The following is a 24,193-nucleotide window of genomic DNA, read 5'->3' as shown; positions in this document are numbered from 1 at the left end:
CCCCAGTGCCCTGAAGTCCCTTTTGATCGCTTCTGGACTTCTCTCTGCAACCTCATCGCTGCCAGCCTGTATAACCAACAGCGGGTAGTAGTCCGAAGGCCGCACCAGACCAGGGAGCTTCCTAGTAATGTCTCTGACCCGGGCCCCAGGGAGGCAGCAGACTTCCCTGTGGGACGGGTCCGGTCGTCATATTGGGCCCTCTGTTCCCCTCAGAAGGGAATCGCCTATGACAATCACCCTCCTTTTTTTCTTAGCAGAGGCAGCCATAATGTGTGGGGCTGACTGCCTCACCCTGGGCAACCCCCTGGATGGACCTTCATCTGCATCCTCATTTGCCTGGCCCTCAAGTTCCAGGGCCCCATATCTGTTGTGTAAGGGCAACTGGGAAGGTGGGGGAGGCCGGGTGGGGGTTCACCTGGCACCCTGAGCAGGGACCTGTTTCCATTCCCCCCCATCACTTAGGTCCCCTCCTTCTGCCTGGTGGCAAGAGGGCAGGGGATCCTCTGCTTCTTGTGGAGCTTCCATCTGTTGCCTTTGCCTCAGGGGTGGTAGGGTGTGGCTCCACCAATCTATCTCCCACCACTTCCAAGCATGCAGCTAATATGTATCATATATAAATATCTAATACCGCATGCTCATACAGGTCACCGAACTCACCACAGGAGATAGAGGTGCTTGCTCTGCGTCATTCATATTTTTCCAGATGGAACAAGCCAAGTTCATCTCAGCAATGGTGCAGGTGCTGGGTGAATTGTATGGAATTGGTTTTAGCGAATAACATCTCATTCCTTTAGTGACTTTGTCCCCTTGTGGAGCCAGCACATGTAAGTTAATATGTTGGGGTTCGTCCCCTTGTGGGCAGCAGCAGAATTGTTTGTTAAGTTCCAATTAGTCAAAAATGTGCAATTCTCTTGGTGACAGTAAAGGACTGAAACTACTGGTATCATTGAGGCACTCATTTGGAGAGTGTACAGCTGACACAAGCACAAGAGCCTCTTTTGTCTACAGGATGTCTACTTTTATTGGTGCAAAATAATGGATCTAGGTCCAATCTCTGAGAAGCAGATAAGCTTCAAAAAAAAAAGTGAACTAGACAAATCTACTCTGAAAACCATTAGGGGCCAATACACGTAAGACCATGGCATTCATTAGTTTCAGGTAGAACCACACTGAAAAGGAATCTTTAATCAGGCATAATGTCTTTACAGAACATGGCAAAGGTTTCTTCTGCCGTTTGTATTCTGTATAGTTCACATACGACGGATGGTACAAGCCTACCTTACTTTGTTACAACATTGTATTTCAGTTAGCATGAATTAAGTACAGGCCATCAACCAAAATGCTTGAATCGCCATCCTTTTAAAACACACTTGCTAGAAGATGACTCTGTGCTTTCATTCACAGGAGGAAACCGAGTGTCCCTCATCTCTCTCTGTTATCAAAGAGAGGACAGCAGGTGAAACTCTAGAGGACGATTTCTTCCCACCTGATGATCTGTCTTCTGATGAAGAATATTATATCGAAGAAAGCAAAGCAACCCAGTTCAAGAAATCAGGCATGAGGCGCATAGATGATATCAAAAAGGCATTTTCAAGGGAAAACATCCAAAAGACGAGACAAAATTTTGGCAAGAAGGTAAACAGGCTTCGAACTAGAATAGTGACCCCTGAGAGGAGAGAGAGGATCAGGCAGTCAGGAGAGAGACTGAAACAATCTGGGATAAGGATCAAGAAAACCATTTCACAAGCTGCCCCAACGAAGGAGACGTTCAAGATCCATAAAAAAAATAAAGAACGAACAGGCGCCGAAGGTCAGGAGGGGATCCAGGAAGCCGGTGCGCACATCGCCTCTGAGCTCGCAGCAGCAGAGCCCTTCACTGAAGAAATCTCTTACACAGAAGTGATCACTAAGGTAAAGAAAGACAAGAACAGCGCAACAAAAGGTGCTTCCCAGTCAACTGAAAAAGGAGTGACAATCCCAGAAGTTGTTCCTAAGCAGGAAGGAAAAGGAGGAGGAGGAGGAGATGATGTCCCTTTGCTAGACTTAAAGCAATCGGCATAAGGAATCAATTAGCAAACACACCATACTACCCCTTCCTGAACAAGAGATAACACAGTATGTATTCACTCAGCTTTAGAAAAACGTGTGAATTTGTGTCATATCACAAAACGTGCTGGTGGTGTTCTATCATTTACACGGGTGTCTGTAGTGTTGTCTTCCTGACAAAAGCCAAGCCATGCGAACTGAATGAAGGGGCTCCCCCCCACCCTGTCTTGCAGTGTGCCGATAGCCATTATTAACCCAAATGGAACTCGCATGTCAAAGGGAGATGGAAATCTGCTGTATTTTCAAGATTGATTTAGCAGTCACTTTACAGCCTAATGACTCTCTTTAGTTTTATGTACAACAGTATGATAATTATTTCCATTATCTTACACCACCTCCTCTAATCAGAAAACAGTAACAAAGCTATTACTTCATATTAGCAAAAGGAAGAACTATGGAAAATGTCCATTTAGCTATACAAATATTTTCATTTAAGGGCCCTCACTGAAACAGCAGGAGGAGGAAATTCCTGCTTTATCCAGGGTGTGACAAAATGTGGCAGGAATGATAGGGTTTTGAGTAAATTGTGTTTCTTCTCAGTGGAAAAGAGAAGCTCCTGAAATGACTAAAGATTATTTCCAGAGTTCTGGAAGAGGAAGGTTTGATGTACGTAAGCAATGCATTTTCTGCACTTATGGAGTAAGAATAAAAAAGCAGAAAACACATTAAATACGGAATAGTGGGAGGAAAAGAGAATGAGGTATCGTATTCATGTTTTGAAAGATGCGATTGTGAGAAGGGCAAGGGTATGAAGCTGTAAAAGAGAAACAAGATTAATGCATGGGCTCTGGATAAATAGAGAAAAAGATTAGAATATTGTAACTGAAGTGTCCTCGAGATCTTTTGAAGAATTGTTACTCTAGCCAGAGGATCATAGGGCTCATGGACATAACTGACCAGACAAGGGAATTGTTTTGTTTTCCATTCTCTGTGCTTTTTCTGAACTTCACTGCAATTAAAATCTACCCTACAAAGCCACTGAAGTACAGAGCCAACCCATAACCCAATTCTTTGTTTCCTATCATCATCGTTACCGACCAGCCACAGCCTCAGGGATTATGAGACAGACACCCTTTGGAGTATGGAATGCTGTTTATTTGCAACACTCAGGAGCCAGTGCCCTGGCATCAGATATGTTTGTAAACACGACCGCTGCGCTGACGTGGGGTGCAGGACTGTATTGCTCTCTTCATTCTTAAATGGAGTTGCCTTCAAAGCACTTACCTAAAGCAATGTTAGTCATTACGATCTGTGTGGAACTTGTACAATATTGCCAAAAGCTGTATGATTGTATTTAATATCTCAGATTCATTTTAACAGCAGAGCATAACTTGGTTATCTATATACATTGTTTGAGGACTCCCAGCTAATTGTTAATCTATAATTTAAATATAATTAGTTTGATTTCAAATATTCCGCCTGCCAGTTCTTTCATTTAGTCTGGTGCACATCACATTTGAAGTGAAACAGCTTTAGCAATAGTAACTAGGGAACACTGGTTGGGGAAGGTCAATGTTATACTATGTCAGTGACATTTCAAATCAAATTAATGTTGCCAGAATGGAAGCAGCAACTCCACCGAATGGAAGGGCAGGATAGGGCAAGAGAGGGAGACAGGGAGAGGAAGACATTTCTTTCAACAGTAAATTGTACATCTCCACTGTACTGTAATTACATGCAAAAAGAAAAAAAGGTTTTGCTTATGGGATAGATTGGAGGCTTTGTTTGGTTGGTTTTTTACTAGTTACAGGAAGTCTTCTCTGGAACCAGACGACTGTATGTTCTTCTTCCAGTTCCGTATAAAACTGTAGCTATCTTCAGTGAAATACTGTATGATTTGTCTGGTTCTTTTGTAATACGGCCTGCATTCTGCTCTGCAAGATTTGACGTTTTCCTAAACTGTCAAAGTTCAAAGAAGCTATTTCTTTGCATTTTTATACAGCAGAACACTAATGGCTAGAACATAATTGCCTATAGATTTTCTTTATATAGCATTTAATTTTCTCATTTTACTTGACAAAGAAAGGAAGCGATGCAGTTTCCATGGAGCTTATCATGTACCACCGCATATAACCTCTTTCAAATACGTATTTTTTAATGTTTACTTCTAACTTCAGTTGTTCAGAGCATGATTTGTTTTCATAGCAAGTAGTGAGTTCTTCAGGTGTGCAAAGTATTCCAAGGTACACTTTTCATTTTAAGTTATCATCAATGTTACTGACTTGAATTTTACATGTACCAAGAGATCAAAGTTAATTTACTCCATACCCCCTCATACAGGTAGGGGATGGGGAGAACACTATGGTTTACAACCTCAATTTCTATACAACAGCACAGCCTTTTGCTGCTTGAAGTCCCCTTATCTTTTTCATAATTTCCAAGAGCAATGATCTCGAAGCCCAACCCTTCACCCTCCTGAGAAACAAAATTCTGCATGAAATTGGTTGATGTACAGCTGCACTGCAGGGAGGCCTGGTGTATATTTTTTGAACAGGTGGTTTCACTTGGTAAGACAATCTCACCAGCACTGTGTGCTGCTCCCGGCTCAGGGGGAGAAAGAGGCCCTGTCCCTGTTTGCTCTGTTTTCCAAGAAGAATCTGGGACTTTCTGCTTAGTTGTGGGTGGGAGTGTGAATATCAAACTTCCTCACGGAAAGAGCCCCGCAGCTCCTAACTGCAGAGTAAAACTGGTTATGGGAAAGGATGAACTGCTTTCTTAGACACCAGCTGAAAGAAATTGTTTATACAAAAATTGAAAGTGTTTACAAGGAGAAAAACAGTGATTAGCAAAGCACTCACTGCAAGTCCTTCTTTCATAACATCCAACAGCAATTTCTTTTGCTTTGAATTTGTGCTAGTGAAAAAAGCCAAACACGTTTTCTGCCAATAACTGTCTGTCTATTAAAAGAGCAGCAGCAACCACCCTTCAATTACAGGGTAGACAGCAATGGTGGTAACACACAAAAAAGACTTCAACCATTTCAGGTGAATCTACTCCCAGGAATGGCCTGTGTGTCTTCCACTTTTTTTTTTACCTAAACTGATGGAAAATGCAGAATAAAAAGCAGTTAAGAGGTTTGAGTTTGCAGGATTCAGGCAATAACACCAATGGAACAAATGCTAATAGAGCCAAACTGGTGTTCAGATGTGTTTACTCTGAGAAGAGTTTAAAAACTTTTTTCTCGCTAATAATGGGGGGTGTGCACATCTTCCTTATAATGGGATATAGATTTAGAGAACAGTTAATATGTGCAAAGGCCACTACTTGTGCAAAGATAAACTCACATGTTTGTACAACTTCTATGCTTGTTTGCATAAACAAGTGACTATCCAAGGAAATGGCAGCATCCATTTGTAAAACCACCCAGTAAGTTTACAAATGCAAGATCAAAGGAACTGCGCATTGGAATATATGCAGATAAACATAAAGTTTTACCATATGTTTAATACCCTTGTCATTACAGTTTTAATAATGCTATGGATGACAAGTTTTTAACTACAAAGTTGAATTTTAGAAGAATTATTATATTATGAAGAAGTCTTGTATTAAGAAGAAAAGATAACATCTACAAAAGAACCACCATAAATGTTAGAGCAGTTGTCACTATCACAAGCACTTTTGTCCTAGTGATTCCATTATAAGCAAGCTAGTTGATTATATTCTCACTTGTTTTATAACAGTTGCCGAATTTTACACCTGCAACTGTTTTCTCTCTGGTATTCCCAGGATAAATACATTTAGTATTTTTGCTGTGAACAGAGTAAACTGATGTATGTGCAATTAACACAATCTCTATACGTCACTTGCTGATTCCCATACCCCTGTGAGAAGGTAGCCATCACTTTGACAATAACAATGAAAGTCCTACTGGCTGCAGATAAATCTTCCTAGGTGGTTCTTTTTTAATAGCTATCTGTCCTTATTTTGAACTGCAGAGCAGTGCCACTCCCCGTAAAGTCCAATGATCAGGATTCTGCACTGTTTTCAGATACAAAGAGAAAATGTACGTCAGATCTGTTCTCCGGGGCTTTTTGTAGACGGGGCAGGAGTACACACTTCCTTGTTGCTTCTTTGGGTCATGTAGTGCTGTCGTGCTAACAGCATACACATGGACTACAGGGAGACTTGTGAACAGCACCTGAGAATGTTAAAAAAGACACGGGGCTCAGCATTAGAGAAGCAGGATAGGGTGTCTGAACTCCAAACGCTAGAACTAGATTCAGTGATGGCCTTCAGCAAAAGCACCAGGACCTCAGCAAAGGTACATGCGAGAACACAAGTCCTGCGCCCACTACTATATTGACCCTAACTTTAAGCCAGTGGCAGCTCAGGGACAACAGATGTCAGGAGGCCTGGAAGGAAAAGAAAGCAGCAGAAACCTGGAAAACTGCACGCCATGGAAGCAGATGGAAAAATGACAGGGTGGTTCTAGGAGGGAGAGAGACCATTGTCTTTCTTCCCGTCCTTTGCCCCTTTGGCTAGTGTTCCCCATTCTTTCCCCACCTCCTGTTCCCTGAATGGCAGGACTGGAGCTACAAAGGCCAAGCTGCATTTCGCAAGCCTCCTTGTTACCTCTGCACTGCTGGCAGTGGAGATTCAAAGATCCAAGGTGCCTCTTGGGTGTTTATCCAGACTAGATCCCCTCAGGTCTTCCAGCAATATAAGATATTCATTGGCGGGGGGAAAAAAGACCCAAACCCAAGAGCAACATGGAGGCTTGCTGAACACTCCAGAGCACACCATGTTTGAAGGTGTCTTTTGACAAACCAGGCAACAGAAGCTACTGCTGGCAAGGTTTGGTTTGGAAAAGTTTGCTCTCAGCCAGACACAGAAGCGTTTTACCTACAGAGAGGAATTACCTCAACTCCAATTCCAGGACAGTTATCACTGGTTTGGAAAAAGTTTACCAGTGCACGCAATGGCAGCTTTCCCTGGGCAGTGACCACAGCATCTGATCACTACTCCATAGCTAAATTTTAAATCTGCTCAGTCACATCAGCAAAATGTAACTCCATGCATGGATAACTGAGCATAAGCCCAGAACGAATACTCTTCCTCCTATTCAAAAACAAATGCCAGGGATTTCTAGTCATCCAAACACCAGCCTCCACAGCAGCTGTCATCAAACCGAGTCCTGGGCTTTGGAAGTTGTGATAGGTTCCCACTTGGTCAGTCAAAAGAAGGCCAGCTATGGGTGCACTATGTTATTCAAACAGCTGTGCTTCTAGGGCCCCTGAAGCCAAGAAGCCCAGCATCTGGTCTGCTCTAGTGCAGCGCATCCTAAATTCATTTTCTGACAGAAGTGTCTCTGTTTGGTTCTGGTGGGTAAACACTCTGTCCTCTTCCCAGCCCTGCTAGTGTTTTACCCTCTTAAAACCTGTTGTGAAACCACTGCTGCAGGCACTCAAAGTACTTCCTGGTGTTCTCAGATCACACCATATTATGCCACAGTCAGTCATGCTCACTTGATCCTTACCTTTGGTGCTGACTCGACCAGCTTACTGTTTCTGCGGTCCCAACCTGCCCCTTCAAGGAAAAGGCCATATATGTAAACCCCACCAATGTCAGCAGGAGGAGGGCCAACAACATCTTCTTTCATCATCTTGGTCACTTCATTGTGTAAAACAACACTGTCGAGTGCCCACCCTTTTGCTAAATTCATGCGAGTTGTCTCTTGCCTCATAGCAGTCAGAAATCCCTAAGGAGATTGAATATGACATAGAGGGTTTTAAAAAAAACTTGAATTTACCCATTTCCAACTTTTTTTCCTATATAAATGACATCAGCAGTATAAAACCTCATCCCACAGAATCTCACGTGATATAAAACTAACTTCAGTAGTGTAGATCCAATCCTTTCCTACACTTTCCCGGTACCATGCATTCTTATGTACTTGGTGTGCATGTGTTGGTGCTAAGATGCCACCAAGTTGGCTTATTTAACATATAGGAAGCTGCACGTATAACTCATTCACCTCACATGCCTACTTTACAACCAGCCAGATGGAGAGAGGTTTACAAGGCTGCCAGATTAATGTGTTTTGTGAGGTTCCAAATACAGGTAATCACTACAAATAACACTGGTATTTTGTGTGCTATATTACTCACCTTTTCTTATACCAACATTGTAAAAACGCTTTTCAGTCAACAAGTCATGAAGCATTTTACAGAACACAAAGGAAGTATGAACTGGAATCATGCAATTAAACAGTGAAATGCCTCTGCCACTTTGCTCAGTGCAAAGCCTTAATATATTATAACAACATACTATGGTAGACACCAGCAAGATAAACTCACAGCACTTCAGCAGCACAGAATGAAACTAACTCTCTGCTCTAAAGAGCTACAATCTCATGATGCGGTTACAAGCTATCACAAAGCAAGCCAGGCTGAAGATGCCGGTTAGCTTCTCTCATATAACTGTCCGTGTGCACGCACACTGCAGTACATGGGAAGTACCTCAGTCCTAAGAGACAGGAGGGTAGACTGCTTTGCACTTCCAGTGGACATGCTGTAGATGTACAACCTTATTTTACTTTATGGAAACCGATTTGCATAGCTGGGAGATGAACGAATAAAACACAAAAAATGAAGATGCAAGAGCAAGAGGGACTTACTGAGAAGGACAACTAGGAAGGAAGAAGTGTCAGGACAGATTTCAGAGCAGAGAAAGAAGGTATCTGGAGACAGAGATATGGGAATGCAGACCCACATGGAGAACACACAAAGGTGGGTATTAGAGAGCCAACAGCACAGCTAGGAAGAAATCAGGAGCAATGAGGAAACTGAACAAGCTTTTTATTTTTCTTCAATATTGACAGTGCAGGATGCTCTGTTGACCTACTGTTAGGGCCAAACGAACGGAAAGAAGTCAGATGCGGGAGCATTAGCACATTGGTCTACTGAATGCAGGGGCCAATCTCTGGCTACTGGGACTGGAGTGCTTGTTGCACATGCTAAGCACAATACCCTTTAAGTTATGAGAACATGAGATGACATTCATGAACTCAGATGTTTCAGTTAACTGACATTGGTTGCTTCTCATTAATATCATTCCACAGACCCCAGGACAAGTGTTTTAAAGAGGTTTTGTGATAGCACAGATAATTGTAATTGCGTTTGAAGTAGTTGAGTACTCTAGCATATAGCTAAGGGAGACAGGATTAAAGGCCAAGTTCTTCTATCAGAAATGCCATTAAATGAAAGCAGAATCCTTGTAGTTAATTTGTAGAATTTTAATTTGTAGAAACATGCTAGAACCAATAGTTTAAAATACACGAAGCGTTCACTGCCAGAAGGCCCCAGAGGGCTACTGGATCCCAGATAAACTGAAATATTAAAGAAAGAAGAGCCTGAAGAGGACAGGACAGAGCAATGACTGTATTAAGGGAATCAGTTCAAAGGCACTGTGGAAACACTGGAATAAAAGTAAGCTCAGAGCTGTGAGTTGTCTTCAGGGATAAGATTTAGATTGCAGACTATTCTTACAGAGATGGCAGGACCTATATGCTGTCTGCAGCAGGACTTGTAACACTTATCTGCTCATTTGAATGAATCCTAGACAGTGTTTAAAGACTACAGCTGTGAGCTGGAGGCCCAGCTGGGTATCCCAGAGCGGGTGAATGGCACAATAAACAAGAATCAAGTGGCTTGAGGTGCCACTGTATGGCTGAGGGCTTGGCTCCCCCCAAAACCCTCTGTCAGGGACATAATGGACCACTTGCCATGACATTTGTTTTGATTTCTGGTCATCTTTGCCCTGGGGTTTTTTTGTTTGTTTATTTGTGTGGGTTGGGTGGTTTTGTTTTTTTTTTTTGGGGGGGGGGCACACACATGCATATTGAGATTTCAGAAACAGGGAAAATTTCTTCTTCTCTCTTTACCTGCCTTTTCCTGAATTTCTCCCTGGCCTGCTCACTGAAGGCTGCTAAAGCTTTGTCCCTTTGCCTTCTAACAACCCATGTAAACTAAGTCTGAACCTGCTAGTGAGGGAGAAGCAGGCATCCATGGAAGCTATGACAAGAAATACTGAAATCAGTTAAGTCTATTGCTGTCACAATCATATTCTCTCCTTGACCTTGCTTAGGAGGTTCTTTGTTTGTCACTTATTTTGCAATTTCTACAGCAAGAAAATTATGGCAGGTTTACTAGAATTAAGTGGGCACTGAGGAATGGAGGCATTGTACTTCATATTCATATTGCTTTGGCATCTAAGGGTCTCAGAAATAGGCTGAGGGTTCATTATGCTAAGTACTATACAACCAGAAAGACAGTTCTGCCTCACAGGGCTTAAAATCCATATATAGAACAAGTGGCAGCAACTGGATACAGAGATGCAAACAAGGAAACGATAAAACAGTATCAGCCACAATACGGAAATTGGGAGATAGAAATGAGATATGTATAGTGTCAAGTTTTTTGAGGAAAAAATCCAGTAACATCAGATTAACTTGCAGGAGGGAAGAAAATTCATGGCACTTCTTGTTCTGTTCACCCCAGTGATCTTGGCCCAATGCAGATACACGGAGAGAATCAGGTTTCCTTTACATAGAAGCCTGAGCCTGCTCTCCTTTGTACCACTATAAATAAAGATTAACTTCCGTGAAATTACTGAATTTATCCTAGTGTATAAACAGTCCAAGAGAAGGCAGAGTCAGGTCCTATATTATTTTTTATTGCCAGAATGCCTCATTCTCCCAGTGCTATAAATCTACTTTATTGTCTTGTGTTATCCATGGCATTTATCCATTGCCTATAAAGCAAACAGTGAGATCTGTGCAAGTTGGCAAATTACAAACTACTTCGGAGCTCCATTTCATCTCTCAAATGAAAGGATTTTTCTGACAATTTCTCAGGTATTACAAACAAGCCATTAGAACTGCAGCACTAATACTTCATCACCTCAACTTGCTTGAGATGAAAATCAATTTTCTTAACATATGAAATACTGATTTTAAACACAGCAATATGACTATTAACAAAAGAGTAGTTCATTTAATAGAAAAGGAGTCTTTGCTCAGGTGAATTCCTTGTAGAATGAGCCATGCCCACAGCCTGGGTTACAGAAAATAGAGACCGTAACAATAACTATCTGATTCTTAAGCTTGTGATTGTCAGCACAAACAAATTTTTAAATCAGGTAAGCAGATCTCATTCTGGGATTTTTTTCTCTGCATACTATGTATTTAGGGACTTTTAGAACTACGTGTTATGAAGTGTTTAATTTTTGTATTTCTACAGGCTTTCTCACTTAGTATGGTGTATTAAATCACAACTTGTTTGGGCATATTTTACTCTGATTATTTGGCAGCTTTTTTGAGAAATCCAGATGTATAGATCCAAAAAAATGTAGGATGCCCAATTTGGGATGGCAAAGTTTCAGAACTGACACAACCCCAAAGCACAAAAAAGCCAGCTAAAATGGCCAGTACCAAATCTGTATCAGCTCTTGCTCATCTGTAGTGCAAAAGCAACCACCAACAAAACCAAAAGCCTATTAGGGTTGAATCCAGCCTGATCATTGCAAAAGTTACTCAGGAGTAACTGAGTACTATCAATGTGTTGCAAACAAACCAAGTATGGAAGCATAATAATTTTATTAAAACTCCTCTCCCTCATACTTTTGCTTGGGAACCCTTTGCTCAGGGATTCTGTGAGCACACTTCCATGCTATAAAGTGGTATTGGCAGACAGCTGACACAGACAGGACAGATGATAGATGGATATTTCCCAGCAGTAGTCCTAGAGAATATTTGCCACTGTTGCTTTCTCTATTCTAGGCAGCTGTTTCAGCTAGCTTTTGCATTGCTAACAAGTACTGAGATTAAAATAGATCTTTAAAATAGCTTTTTGCTAAGGCTTCACAGAAACCTGTTGGCTGGATACTCTCACAATGACTCACTTCCACAACTCGCACTTCCCACAAACATCTGTGAATCATAAAAAGCTTTAATGAATGTGGATAGCTGTGCAAAGAAACTACACATCATCTAGGTATGTATACTTTACTTCTTTTAACTCTGTTCTCAGCTGTTCCCTTTTTTGCGTTTCATTTTGTGCCAGGTTTTTATTTTAGATGGTGCAGGCGAGAGGCTGAATTTTTTATACGTCTCTGCAGACCACGTCTGGCACAATTCTAGGGTGGTATAAATAACAAACCTTCCATTTCAAGGAACTGATTTGCAAGGATTGAGAGCCAAGTCCAAATCTCTTCTTCCCGTGTCAAAGTTTTGAAACTTACCTTGTTTTGTACTCAAAGGGCTTTTCATACAATGAATGAAAAACAGGTTACTGTAGCAGAGGAGGGGAAAAAAGGAGGATAATGTTGAAATGTGAAAAGATGTACTTACCCAATTTCCACACTATAATTAAAGCAACCAGAAGATGCATTCCATTATTTCAGTAACATTATTTTGGTTTAGCAAAAATTTCTTCAACAAATGTTGAAGTTAGTTTATCCTACATTTATGCTAAAAATTTAATTTAGGTTACACTTCGTATAGCCATGATTAAGTCAGCTTGAAGTTCTCTCAAGATCTAATTTCACTGTTACATAGGAGTTAGCAAGATCAATCTGGCAATCTTACCTGTGGATTAAAGAATCCTGTCATCCAGAACTGGTTTGGTCGGCCATCCTGAAGCCAACTGCTGAACTGCTGGTTTCTTTCAAGAAGCTCAGTAAACCAAAATCCTAAAGTAGCCGACTCCCAGGAAATCCTAAACCATAGTTTTGGAATTCTAGCATCATACATATTATCTAAAGCATCTTGCAATTCTTCTGACATAATTATGGTTCCTGGAAGAGAAGTAAAACATTCAGAATGAACTTTCCCCTAGCTTGCAAAGGCAATTAAAACTTCCAAATTACATTCTGAGTCTAATAAACCCTCTTTTGTTGTGCCTTAATTGCACACGTGTTGCACTAAAGTCTTATCAGTTTGCAGTTCATTTGCTCAAACTTGTAAGACTTGATTCAAAGCTAGAGGTGACAAGATAAATGATATTTCTTCTGTTATTTTGATCAGAAATAAAGATTTTTTTTAAACAGCTCCTTCTCCCTCACACACAATATTTATATTCATTATATTCACACTGTGTTTGGAATGTGATTAATCATTTAAAACTTTTTAATATATTTTAATGGTTCCTACATACATGATCAATGATAGAGATATACTGTGTAACTCATCTATATCCTAAGCATGTAGTGACAGTGATTATATTCATGAAATTCACTGCTATTAATGATAACTTTGTACATTTCCATTATCAAGATTCTCAATAGGAAAGCAGTACATAGAAGAAAGCTAGAGGCAAGATTTTATAATTTTTTTGGCAGTGGCAGTGCATACTCACATATTCCATGCATAGTACTGTTGTCTCCATTAAAATATTGGCATTTACCAAGACAGTGATTTTTCAGTGACACTCACCATTCCGTGTGCCAGAAGTTCCTACTTCTTATCAGTTTGTACTCTCAATAGTACTGAGAGCTGGCACATAGCCATGCCTCAGGATGTCTTCTCTATTCCAGCTAAAATATTTTAAATTATAGAAACCGGTCTGGTAGCCTCCATTCCAATTAAATATTCATGAGATACCAATGTTCAATGTATCATCATACACACAACTGCTGTAATTGCCACAAGGATTACATGAGATACTAAACAGAATTAGGTGGCTTCCACCACAGAACATGTAAAGGAAAGGGAAGTGGTCTGGGTGATTGCAAACAAGAACTGCAGTGGCCCATCCAAACATACCTGTAAGGAAACGTGGCCTGTAATAAGTAAGCATTTCAAATCCCTTCCTTCCATTGAGGTTGGCAGGTCCTCAGTTCAGGGTAAGGAGAAGAATATCCAGAAACCAAACACCAGCTTTTAATTTAGAAGAATACAGTGGCCAACCTAAACACTTGTATAACAGGGTGTGCAAATCTGGTACTTTCTACTATATAGCAATGGCAAATAGGATTCAATTTCTTCTAGCAGATAATGACCTGCTCTCATTTAGATGCACCTCTTTTTGTGTGACAAATGCTAGGAGAAAACCATCAACTTTTACAAAACTGCAAATATTAAAAAATACTGCCTATCCCGCATTCTCTGTAATGGCTTCGTAGTCAGGTTCAGAATCATGTTTTGGGATAGCTAAGAGTCTTTTATAACACAATTAAACCTTTTCTTTGGGTATAAATCTTCTCAAACATACAACCAAGAGCACCAAAATTTAAGAAAGAAGCCACTCTGTGTCATCTCCCCTTTGCCTAGAAAAATGTAATATTACACCATACACTTTATTCTCTGGAGGCAGAAAAAGTGAAGAAAAGTCATGCAACTTGTGTTGGTTTCAACTTTGGAGCAACCATAGTGAGGGCAGAAAACAAGTGAAGAGCACCCTGTTTGAGCCCTGGGGATCATTACCATCCAAACTAAGAAAGAACGAACTCTTTCATCTCTGGTTCTTCCTTGTTTTCAGGCTCATGCAGCCAACTTTCTCCTGCAACAAGGGTTGTGAGAGAGCCACATTTTCTTCTCTATTCTTGTGGGCAGGCTGGAGGTTTTCAGATAGGGAGATACAACCAGTCTCTGCCCCAAAGCATGGTGAAATCTCTTAGGATGTCTGCCCGTTATGACTCAGAGCAGCTGCTGAGAACGCTAAGCCAGAGTGTTCTTGAGGATGAGGTATGTTCACAGTTCTGGCCTTGCCCATATAGCTGCATAAATATTCCTAGTGAGTGGGTGTCCTCTCTGGCAGTACGCATACAGTGCTCGAATTTCAGCACTAAATGACATCTGCCAGGGTTGGGCTGCATTACTGCGTCTAAACTACTCCGATAAAAATAAAAATAATTAAAAAAATAAAATAATTGTCAGAAATAAAACTGATAACACATGAGAAAAATAATGGCATCTTTCTGGAGAAAGGTGATACAGGTGTTTGAAAAACTGTATTTGATAAATTGAATGAGTAGCACAACACCATAGGCTTCTCACATTTAACTTCCGAGAAGCTCAGAGCATTGGTTACCATACAAAGAGACTGAATGTCCTATGAACTTAACATGACAGGCTTCAATGTTCTATGAATCAAACAGGGCAGCTGTTTATAACTTGGTTATTTTGGGGTTTACTTTGTGATATTCCCATTCTTGAATGGAATAAAGCCCATCTGAAAATGACTGATGAAAGGTCAGGTCAGTTAAAGGCATTAGGGTATTTCCATGCTTCAAAAATAATATGTACTATAACCATACTGTTTGCACAGTATACACAGTTTGGAAATTAGGATTCCCCTTTTTCATTGCCCTAAATTTATAACGTCTCACTTCTAAACCACATCTAAATCTATCCAATTGCTGTCTAGTGAATAAGCCAAATAAAGGTACTCAGTTCTGAGGATAACTAATTTTTATTGTTAATTAAAGTAAATAGTCCGTTCTTCTAAATTGATCTGGTTTTAGGGTGATTCACTCAATACATGTAATGCTTTGAATGAACTACATTAGGACCTTGGATTATTTCATGGAGTTGCCCCTTTTCACTACTATACCTACCACAAGCTGAATCTGAAAACTGTGGAATTTGTAAAATTTGGATCTGCATCTTGAATTTCACATTTAGGAAAGCCTGCATCTGGACTAGAAAATGTGCGTATCTCATTTAAATGAGTGGATAAACTTAGGAACAAAAGAACGACCTTAAACTGCAGCATGAACCAAAAAAAGCACCAATCCACTGGCTGATTCTCTTCCCACAGGCACAGATGAGAATCAAGAACAACCAGAATAATTATGTAGGATATAAATGAGATGAGAAGAAGCTAGTTTCTCCATCAAGTACAGTTTGTCAATAGCTGACATCATTATAGTAAGATTGGAGACTATCCCTTAAGGTCAATACTTGCTAGACAATGAGTCTGTTAAGCTAGCCTTAACAGTACACAGAGGAAAAAGCTCAGTGAAAGCATCAATCCATTCTTGACTGTCACAGTTGCAACTATAGAAGTTGATCTTTTCAGCCTTTAATCCCCAATCAAGTTTACCTCCCAAGCAACCAGGTTTGTTATTGGACCAGTCACTCCTTGCCTCCACCACCAAGCTGCAACTCCCTCTTCTTCATTGAACATACTGAAGAGAAAATCCCAACTTGCTTGTAACTTCATAAGCTTTCCTCCCTTTCTGCCTTATGGCAACAGCTAACTTGCTTGTGCTTTCCCTAAAGAAAGCATTATTTATTCTTCCACCCAAAGGTACAAGGTATACAGAATACTAGATAAAAACAATAAAAGCTAATGTATGTTTCCCCATACTTAAAACTTAATCTTTTTTTTGCAAGCTTTAGTATGTTTCTGCTAGCTCAGTGACTACCATTCCTGTGCTGAAAGAAGTCAACTTCTTTGCTTCAGGCAGTTCTTTGGGTATTTCCCTCTTTCTTCACTTGCAGCACTTGGGCACTTCAGCATTTGGAGATGATTCCCAGGAAGCTCTCAGGAGCTCATTTAACTCCACCATGCTGTTTTAATCTCAAGGCCCACAACAATTTATCACCTCATTTTGCACCTGGTCTCCAGAACAGGAAGAGTAAATCAGGCAGCTGAGCCCTGCAATGCACAACACGCTCTCCATTTTTTGCTTGTATACTGTGGTATTCTCTCCAGCTGCACCTAACTTTTGCCCATGTTCTGTTTTCTGTTTGTTTCCCACCTTCCTTTTCTGGTGCAGAATCCTCTGATTTAATTCTTCAAGTCAGGAGAGATGAAAGGAACTGAGAAACTTGAGTAGCATGCGATTTTTCACACAGAAGAGCACACAAATCCTAGATTCTCTGCAACAGCTAATTCCTTCAGTCAGTAAGAAGGCAATTTGAAAGTAACCTTGCAAATTGTTCTGAAAACTTACCAGCTCCAGTACTAAATGCACTTGGCTACACCCACCAAAGGACTGAAAATAAAAATTTTAAAGCAATAATTTGAAGATTAAATCCATGCACACCCCCCATAAAGTAATACAAATCACTACCCTGAGCTAAAGTAATAGAACAGGCAGATAAATTATTTTCTGTAGTTTGTCCTAAACGTGCAATGTGTGTTTCTAAACAGTTGTCCTGGCCAGCATCGTGGCAAGCATACATAACACTTATTAAGAAGTCCAGAAGTAACAAGCCACACATTGTAAAAGACAACAGGAGGCATTCTGGCATCCTTATCGGGGTGAGAAGTAAATAATGGATGAGAGCTGCTGAGCCAAGAGTAACTACGCCACAAGACATACTAGACTCATCCCCTCCATTCCTCAAATGAATTCCCTATTGTTACATTCCATTAATGTCCTCACTGAGTGCTCTTAATCATCTTCAAATAAAATCCTCATCCAAAAGTGGAATACACAGGTGATCCCTACCAGCCGTACACACATACTGTAAGAATCAGTAAGGTAACAGCCCAAGATCTTTCAATCCAAAAGTCTATTAGCATCGTCAGCAGGCCAGACTAAAATTGTATTAGTTAACAGTCTTAGGCATTATGAGTCAAAACAGAACTTAGCCAGCCAGTGGGAATGAGTCCATACTCCTTCCCTTTGCGGGAAATTACCTTTCCTGTGCACGCTGGCAAGACCAGTTTCCTGAGCTTCAGTTTTTCACCGCATAGATTAGAATGAGTTATCAGCTACCTCTTTTGGCTCTTTTGGAGTTCATTTATATCCCTCTTGTAAGGTGCTACATACAATGAACAGAAATTCCTTGCAGCAACATGATGCAAACACTACCATCAAGATAATGGTATTCTGAGTTGGAAAAAAAAAGTGAACCTTTACCTCATTCTTTCAGGGGCTTAACACAAGTTTGTGTAGATGACGTAGAAATTCTAAGTGATTCCTATTATCAGAGGATTCTAAGTAATTCCTATTATCTATGTAGAACTATATGCTACCTCACGTCTACATGAAGTTCTGGGTGTTTCAACAAATTCTTATATGAATGACAACACTTAAGGCCAACACGCTGGTTAGCAATGCAGTGTAAGTATGGTGAGGAGCTAAAAGCAGGTAATTAAATAGTTTTTAATAAGGTAGCAAATCAATAACTGACATGTACAGAAACCAGTGAAATGCACCAGTATTCCTCAAGGCCTTGTTATTGACAGTTATTATTCAGCTTTGTCTGAATTATGAAGTTCCAAAAATATTAGAAACACATACAAAAATGCGTAATTTTTTACTCTCCAATACCTTCTGTCTCAATAGTCTCACCTGTATTTTCTCACACTTCTCAACCTGGCATAAACATATACCTGAAACATGATAGTGTCTTAATTTTAATGAGTTTTCATGCATATAAGCCATGCGTCATTTAAAGAACATGCACATGGTATGCATCTGTGTGGGTAAAAAGAGGGCAAATAGCAAAGTCCCATCTCCCCTTAGTAGTATCCTTGTTCCTGATGCTATTACTCCAAAAGCTCTGATTGCCCTCTCTTTCAGTGTAGGATAAGAGTAATCTGTGATTTTTTTTTCAAGTCCTGGCATGTAGGTTATGTATGGTGTTCATTATATGCATGAAAATATGCTAGCTTTGTAACGTGAGGGGTGCCATATTGTAGTTGCAGTAGAAGGTTTGCTTAAGCCTGGTAGAGCTTCTCCATGACAAATGCCATGATGACTTCTGAAGTAGTTATTTGTATTGATTCCACTTCTCTGTCTTCTGGCTCCTGTAGGTATTTGCACAATGCTTGTCTTTCAAGTAGTAAGAAAAATGTAAGGAACAAAAACTCTGGGCCTTTGGAAACAAATCTTTACACATTACAAGTCATGTAAAAGCTTTTAGAGGGATTGCTATATTCTCAGGAAATACGTTAACAGGAAAAGGACTTCTCTCTCCTACCTCTGCAAGTACTGCACAAATAGCAGCAGGAGTTTTGTGATCATGTGCCACATACATGACGTGAAAGGATAGCAAATCCAAGGTTTCTTGTACGGCCTTCACTTGTTCATGAAGTAGGCAGTTCCAAAAGATTAGTTTGAAAACACAAAGCTATAAAGTACCAGAAACAAATGCCAAGTGGTTGCAGTTTTATGACCAAAGTAGAATCTAGATATACTAATAAATAAATGAGTTAAGCATTTGTTTCTTTCAGGACAAGCCCTTAAACAGAATGTTAAATAGGTTAAAAAAAAAAATCAGGAAATAAAACCAAATTAAAAGTTGTGCTTATTTCCATTGCCAAGGATTCAATATCCACTTTCAGTGCTACTACAAGCATGCTCCACTGCTGAGATTCATGGAAGCCACTCAAGGGGGACTAGGGATAACACAGAATCTCTCTTCTCACGTTCTTCACTGATAGAAGACATGTCAGGGTGCCATCTTACCACTTACCACACTTACCACTCCTACTTCAGGGTACAGAAAAATAAAGAGAACCCGCCCCAATCTCACAGACAGGCCACATTCAGTTCCCTGCTACTCAAATGAACTCTAAGACACTAGGAATAACTGAATGGGTCATTAGATTTTACTGCATTTAAAGATACTATCTTCATTAGTGGGAGAGGGGGTTTGAAGTGCCCACTCCCCAACAAACAGCTAGGGTATTAGTATTCTGTGCCAGAGGCATCTACGCTTCCACAGGAAGAAGATAGGGCATGTACACAGGAACTCTATAGCTCATATACTGCCCTACAAAGAATATGGTCACCTTCTGCCAGGGGGTCAAGATCATAATCCATTAGAATCTGGAGTTTTGGTTCAAGCCCCATGTCTTACAGCTCCCCAGATGAAAAGATGAGAAAACAGCTCTTTCCTTGTCTGAAAAATATTTCTCTATTTGGAACATAGCCTCTATTTAGGTCACTTGAGAGGACAATCATCATTGCTGTTTTCTGATTTATGTGAAGCTCTCTATTATACCAACTGTGAAATAAATTCTGGGCAATCAATAAGTAATTAAAACAGAACCAATGGTTGGGACATAACTGAGAGTACAAAGTGCAGCTACAATCTAATTATTACAATTTGATCCAAAAAAAGTACCCCTCTGGGCAGCAAAGTTTATTAGTGGAGTTGCAGGCTTGTGGGGCACAGCTGCCAACAAACATGTTGGACATATGCTGAGCATCCTCACCCCTCCCAAAAGCTGTACACTGCTTAATCTGCCCTCTGGATAGAGGGACAAAACTGGCTCTGTTAATCCCCCCAACATCCCTCATGTTCAGCTGCACATGGGCTCCCACTGAGGAGAGCTTTATATTACCTCAAACGTAACTCAGTGAGCAACAGCAAAATGACAAGGTCCATCTATTCACATCCAAACTGCAGAATCAAATATTCAGACCTCCTTTCACAAAGCTACATGACACAACATGAAGACGCGCTATATTCTTAAACACAAAATTTGTTTGAAAATTTAGATCTGCTGCAACCGCGTGCTCAGGCCTTAACAGGTTCCTGAAGCCAGAGCCAGATGCATGACCAGGGCAGATGTCAAAATTCACACGACCTGTTTGAGCAGGCAGATCAGTTTACCTCACTGTAAAGAAAAAGGAGCACTCCAGATGATCTGAGACTGTAGTTGACTAGTTTTGGGGGAGAATCTAGTATGAGCGAGGTTGGGGTTTTCCCCTTTGCTGAGGCAAGAGAGAGTGCCTAAATGTTCTTTCCGTCCCCCAATTAACAGTCTACCACATGCACTTGATGTATCATGAATCTCCCAGAAGCCATTAATCATTATTGATACCTACACATCCAATTTTGTTTTCAGAGCAATTTTTCACTATATTTAACTTGCCTGTCCCTAAGAAAATTATAGCATTTTAGAGGATTGCACAAAAGTTACAGCATTAACTTGATTAAACACCTGGTAGAGGACTGTGCCCACTGTGGAACTGAATACTAAGTGCAAATAAATTATGTTACTATCCACCCCTCTGCAGACTATTGTACATTTTGAGACTTTAAATATATCTGTCACGATCAGGGAAAGATTAATACTTTCTTGGATGGAAAGCATTATTTTAATTTACTTGAAAAGGGACTCTATGCACATATAAAAGGGAACTTTCAGCTCAGTATTGAAACAGAGGACAATTGTTTCTTCCAGCTTGATCTTTGCATAGATTATTACAGGATATGGAAGCTAATTAGCCTTGGGCACATTTATGAACCTCTTTCCTAGATTCAGGTTATAGGCATTATGTTTCTGAAGCATGCACTTTTGCCTTGGTGAATCATACAAATGATAGGAAAAAATCTGTTTTGATTCTCATGGAACAAAAATACAAATTAAAAAAAATCTCCCTTCATGAAAGACTTACTGTCAAAAGACTGGAAAACGCCAGTAAGACAGATCACAGTACTTCTATCACCTATATCAGAAGGGACTAGTTTTGAGGCACTCTGACCTTCTCCCTGTATGGAGAGTTTGCTGTCTCAGATATTTTCTGCCTCTCTGCTGTAGAAGAGCAGACTTGAGTGAGATCTTAACCTTATTTTTAATTCAAGAAGCTTGGCTAAGCAACAGTATACTTTCCTTCCTGGATATTTCAACTCTTGCAGATTAACAAAATGGGAAGTGAAAACAAAAAGCAGACAGTAACATCATCATCCCTTCTTTTTCCTCACTCCTTTTCTGATCAAATTTTCCATCTGCTTCTAGTCGCCTGTACTCTTCGTTTACTTTAATTACATTCACCATTGCTCACTTTCAGCCAAATACTCCTGTCTCTGAGAGATAGAGTGCTGTTGCCTACCTCCTAAAAGCAGAACCCTATCATTCTCTTTTGACTGGCACTCCCACTCCCTTCAGCTTCCGTTTAGAGATATCCTATTTGGTATAACCAGTTTCACGAACATTGCAAATCTCACCTTAAATTAGAGTCTTTACCACCTGGCCTCCTGAGTGCCCTGTCTCTCAGTTACTTAGCAGCGACACTTCTACCTTGTTCTGTATCATTATGTCTCAGCTTAATTTCATAAATGACTCTGGCACATGACCTGTGGACCTAATCACGCAATTCAGCTCCTCTGAGCTCTGTAGAGATCCTAGAGAGAACCACAGAAGTGTAGTAGTGCTGTGGGACATGAACTGCAATACTGGAGCACATGCATACAGAATAAATTAAGGTGGACTGTCCTTAGAGATGCAGTCAGGAGGCTTTAAGGGCTAGAATTAGTGGTCATAGGATAAAGAGAGAGAAAAAGAGAAAAACGGGGGGGAAGGAGACAACAAAAGAGAAAGAGGTAGAAAGGGAGGAAAGGAGGGGAAATATCTATTTAGTTATATAGTATAAGCAACTGTTAGTAATAAATATTGCATCTTAATTAGTATGATTTTTAATATTGTAACTTACCATCAATAGCCAATTTGAGATCAGTCAGTGTAGTTCGAACTCTTGATATAACATGTTGCATGCGGTCAATTTCCTGACGGAGAAATATGTTTATGGGTTGAATAGCTCCCATCTTTTGAAGCTGGGCTTTCACCTAAACAAGAATAGTGCAACAATTATAAAATGTAATCTCCTGTTTCCCATGCAATAATTTTTGAAAGCAAAAGGATGTTTTTCCAATTGTATCGCATAATTCCTGAGAAAAGAAACTTTTATGTAACAGATGGCTGTGCAAGTCCTGTGCCAACAGTAAGATTTAGCACACTGTGACTCATTAGCTTACCAAAAGGAGCTCCTCCATCATTCTAAGGAGGGAAAGTTCCCTCTTTTTGAAGGGATACAGCAGTTCCTTCTGTCCTTGTTAGGCTGTCGGGTCTTAGATCTTAAAAAAAAAAACCCAGATGCTACACAAAAGCATGTTTGATGGTAACTTCTTCATATTTCCAAATTGTGCTAGGTGAACTTTCTCACCTCTTCTTGCCCTGCTAAGTTGAAATAATGGTACAAATGGAGTTCAACTTAACAAGCACAATGATATATAAAAGCAGCTACTTCCAATAGCACGTGACTCACTCATAAGACAAGGTGCTCATGGATGCATTACTAGAGAGGCAAGATTGCCAGGAATATTACAGATGCCACAGAATTCTGTTACACCATTATGTGCACCATTTTGTAGGTAGAAGCTTTTGGCCTTCTTAATTTTTAAGGATAACAGTTTCACTCATATTCAGCAGAGAACGTTTTCAAAATGGCATTAGTTGCCTATGTTACTTAAGGACATGTCACAGCAACAGTAGCAAAAGCATTCCCTGTCTCACTTTAGCATATGATGCATATACAATATGCTTCAGACATACACTGTATGTTCCACGTACATCAAAGATCACTGTATACAACAGTGCATGAGAGAGGATTTAGTGGCACCTGCAGAAATCATGGTGCCTATACCTCACATAGTACCAGAATTCTTGATTTTTAAGACTTTCAGGTGTTTTTCCCCACTATGACTCTGCTTTCAGAAAGCCAATGGCCTTCTCTCTGTACTCGCTACCACTCAGCCACATGCATCATCTTTCACACTGAAGCAGCCTGAACCCTGATCTTTGCCATAGTCACTCCTTCCCTCTGCAGGTGAAATTCTGCAAGGGGACTCTGGAACCGAAAAGAGATCTCAAACAGTAAAATAAGATCCTAAATCCAGATACCTATATGGCCATTAATTTATCATAAAAGAGTTGACCCGTAAGATCAGTTTGCTAAAATAATTTAAGAGCTTATTTTGAGCTTACTAACAAAAGATGAAGAAAGAGTTAGAAAGTCTATTCTTTCAAAGAGCAGAATATCATTGGAATTCTACTGCAGCCAAGTAGAAGCCACAAGATTTGGTATAATGCGTGCTATTTCATCAAGGCCAGAAGTCCACTGGATTTTGCTTTGTGTTTTTCCAGATATACTCATATATCTCATTGTATACATTATTATGTATACTATACATTATATGCACATAGTAAACATTACTAAAGATCTTATTATTACACTGAATAGCAAGTTTCTGTAAGATGAATATAATATAGCAGTTGAGTAGTTATAATTGCTAGTATAAATGAGTAAATGCTTTGCCAATTTCCAATTCTCAAGTTTCAACTCCAAGCCCAATAAAACACTCTTTTTCAACTTTATATGCTATTCTCCTTGGGAGACA

General features: G+C 40.1%; 2 protein-coding genes across 2 annotated transcripts in view; one reads left to right on the top strand and one right to left on the bottom strand.

Annotated features, from left to right (window-relative positions):
- The window catches only part of MURC (muscle-related coiled-coil protein), a 19,713-nt gene extending 16,193 nt beyond the window's left edge, over positions 1-3,520 (top strand). The window contains exon 2 of the mRNA XM_009324932.1: positions 1,405-3,520. Coding sequence (XP_009323207.1) covers positions 1,405-2,061 — 657 coding nt within the window. The 3' untranslated portion in view covers positions 2,062-3,520. The remainder of the gene's footprint in view (positions 1-1,404) is intronic.
- Positions 3,521-5,519: 1,999 nt separating this feature from the next.
- The window catches only part of LOC103917741 (dynein heavy chain 5, axonemal-like), a 174,586-nt gene continuing 155,912 nt past the window's right edge, over positions 5,520-24,193 (bottom strand). The window contains 4 exon segments of the mRNA XM_009324931.1: positions 5,520-6,244; positions 7,583-7,804; positions 12,692-12,900; positions 22,450-22,582. Coding sequence (XP_009323206.1) covers positions 6,026-6,244; positions 7,583-7,804; positions 12,692-12,900; positions 22,450-22,582 — 783 coding nt within the window. The 3' untranslated portion in view covers positions 5,520-6,025.

This window comes from Pygoscelis adeliae, unplaced genomic scaffold (genome assembly GCF_000699105.1).
Source record: "Pygoscelis adeliae isolate BGI_AS28 unplaced genomic scaffold, ASM69910v1 Scaffold135, whole genome shotgun sequence".
Taxonomy (NCBI): domain Eukaryota; kingdom Metazoa; phylum Chordata; class Aves; order Sphenisciformes; family Spheniscidae; genus Pygoscelis; species Pygoscelis adeliae.
This window is presented reverse-complemented; position numbering and strand designations above follow the sequence as displayed.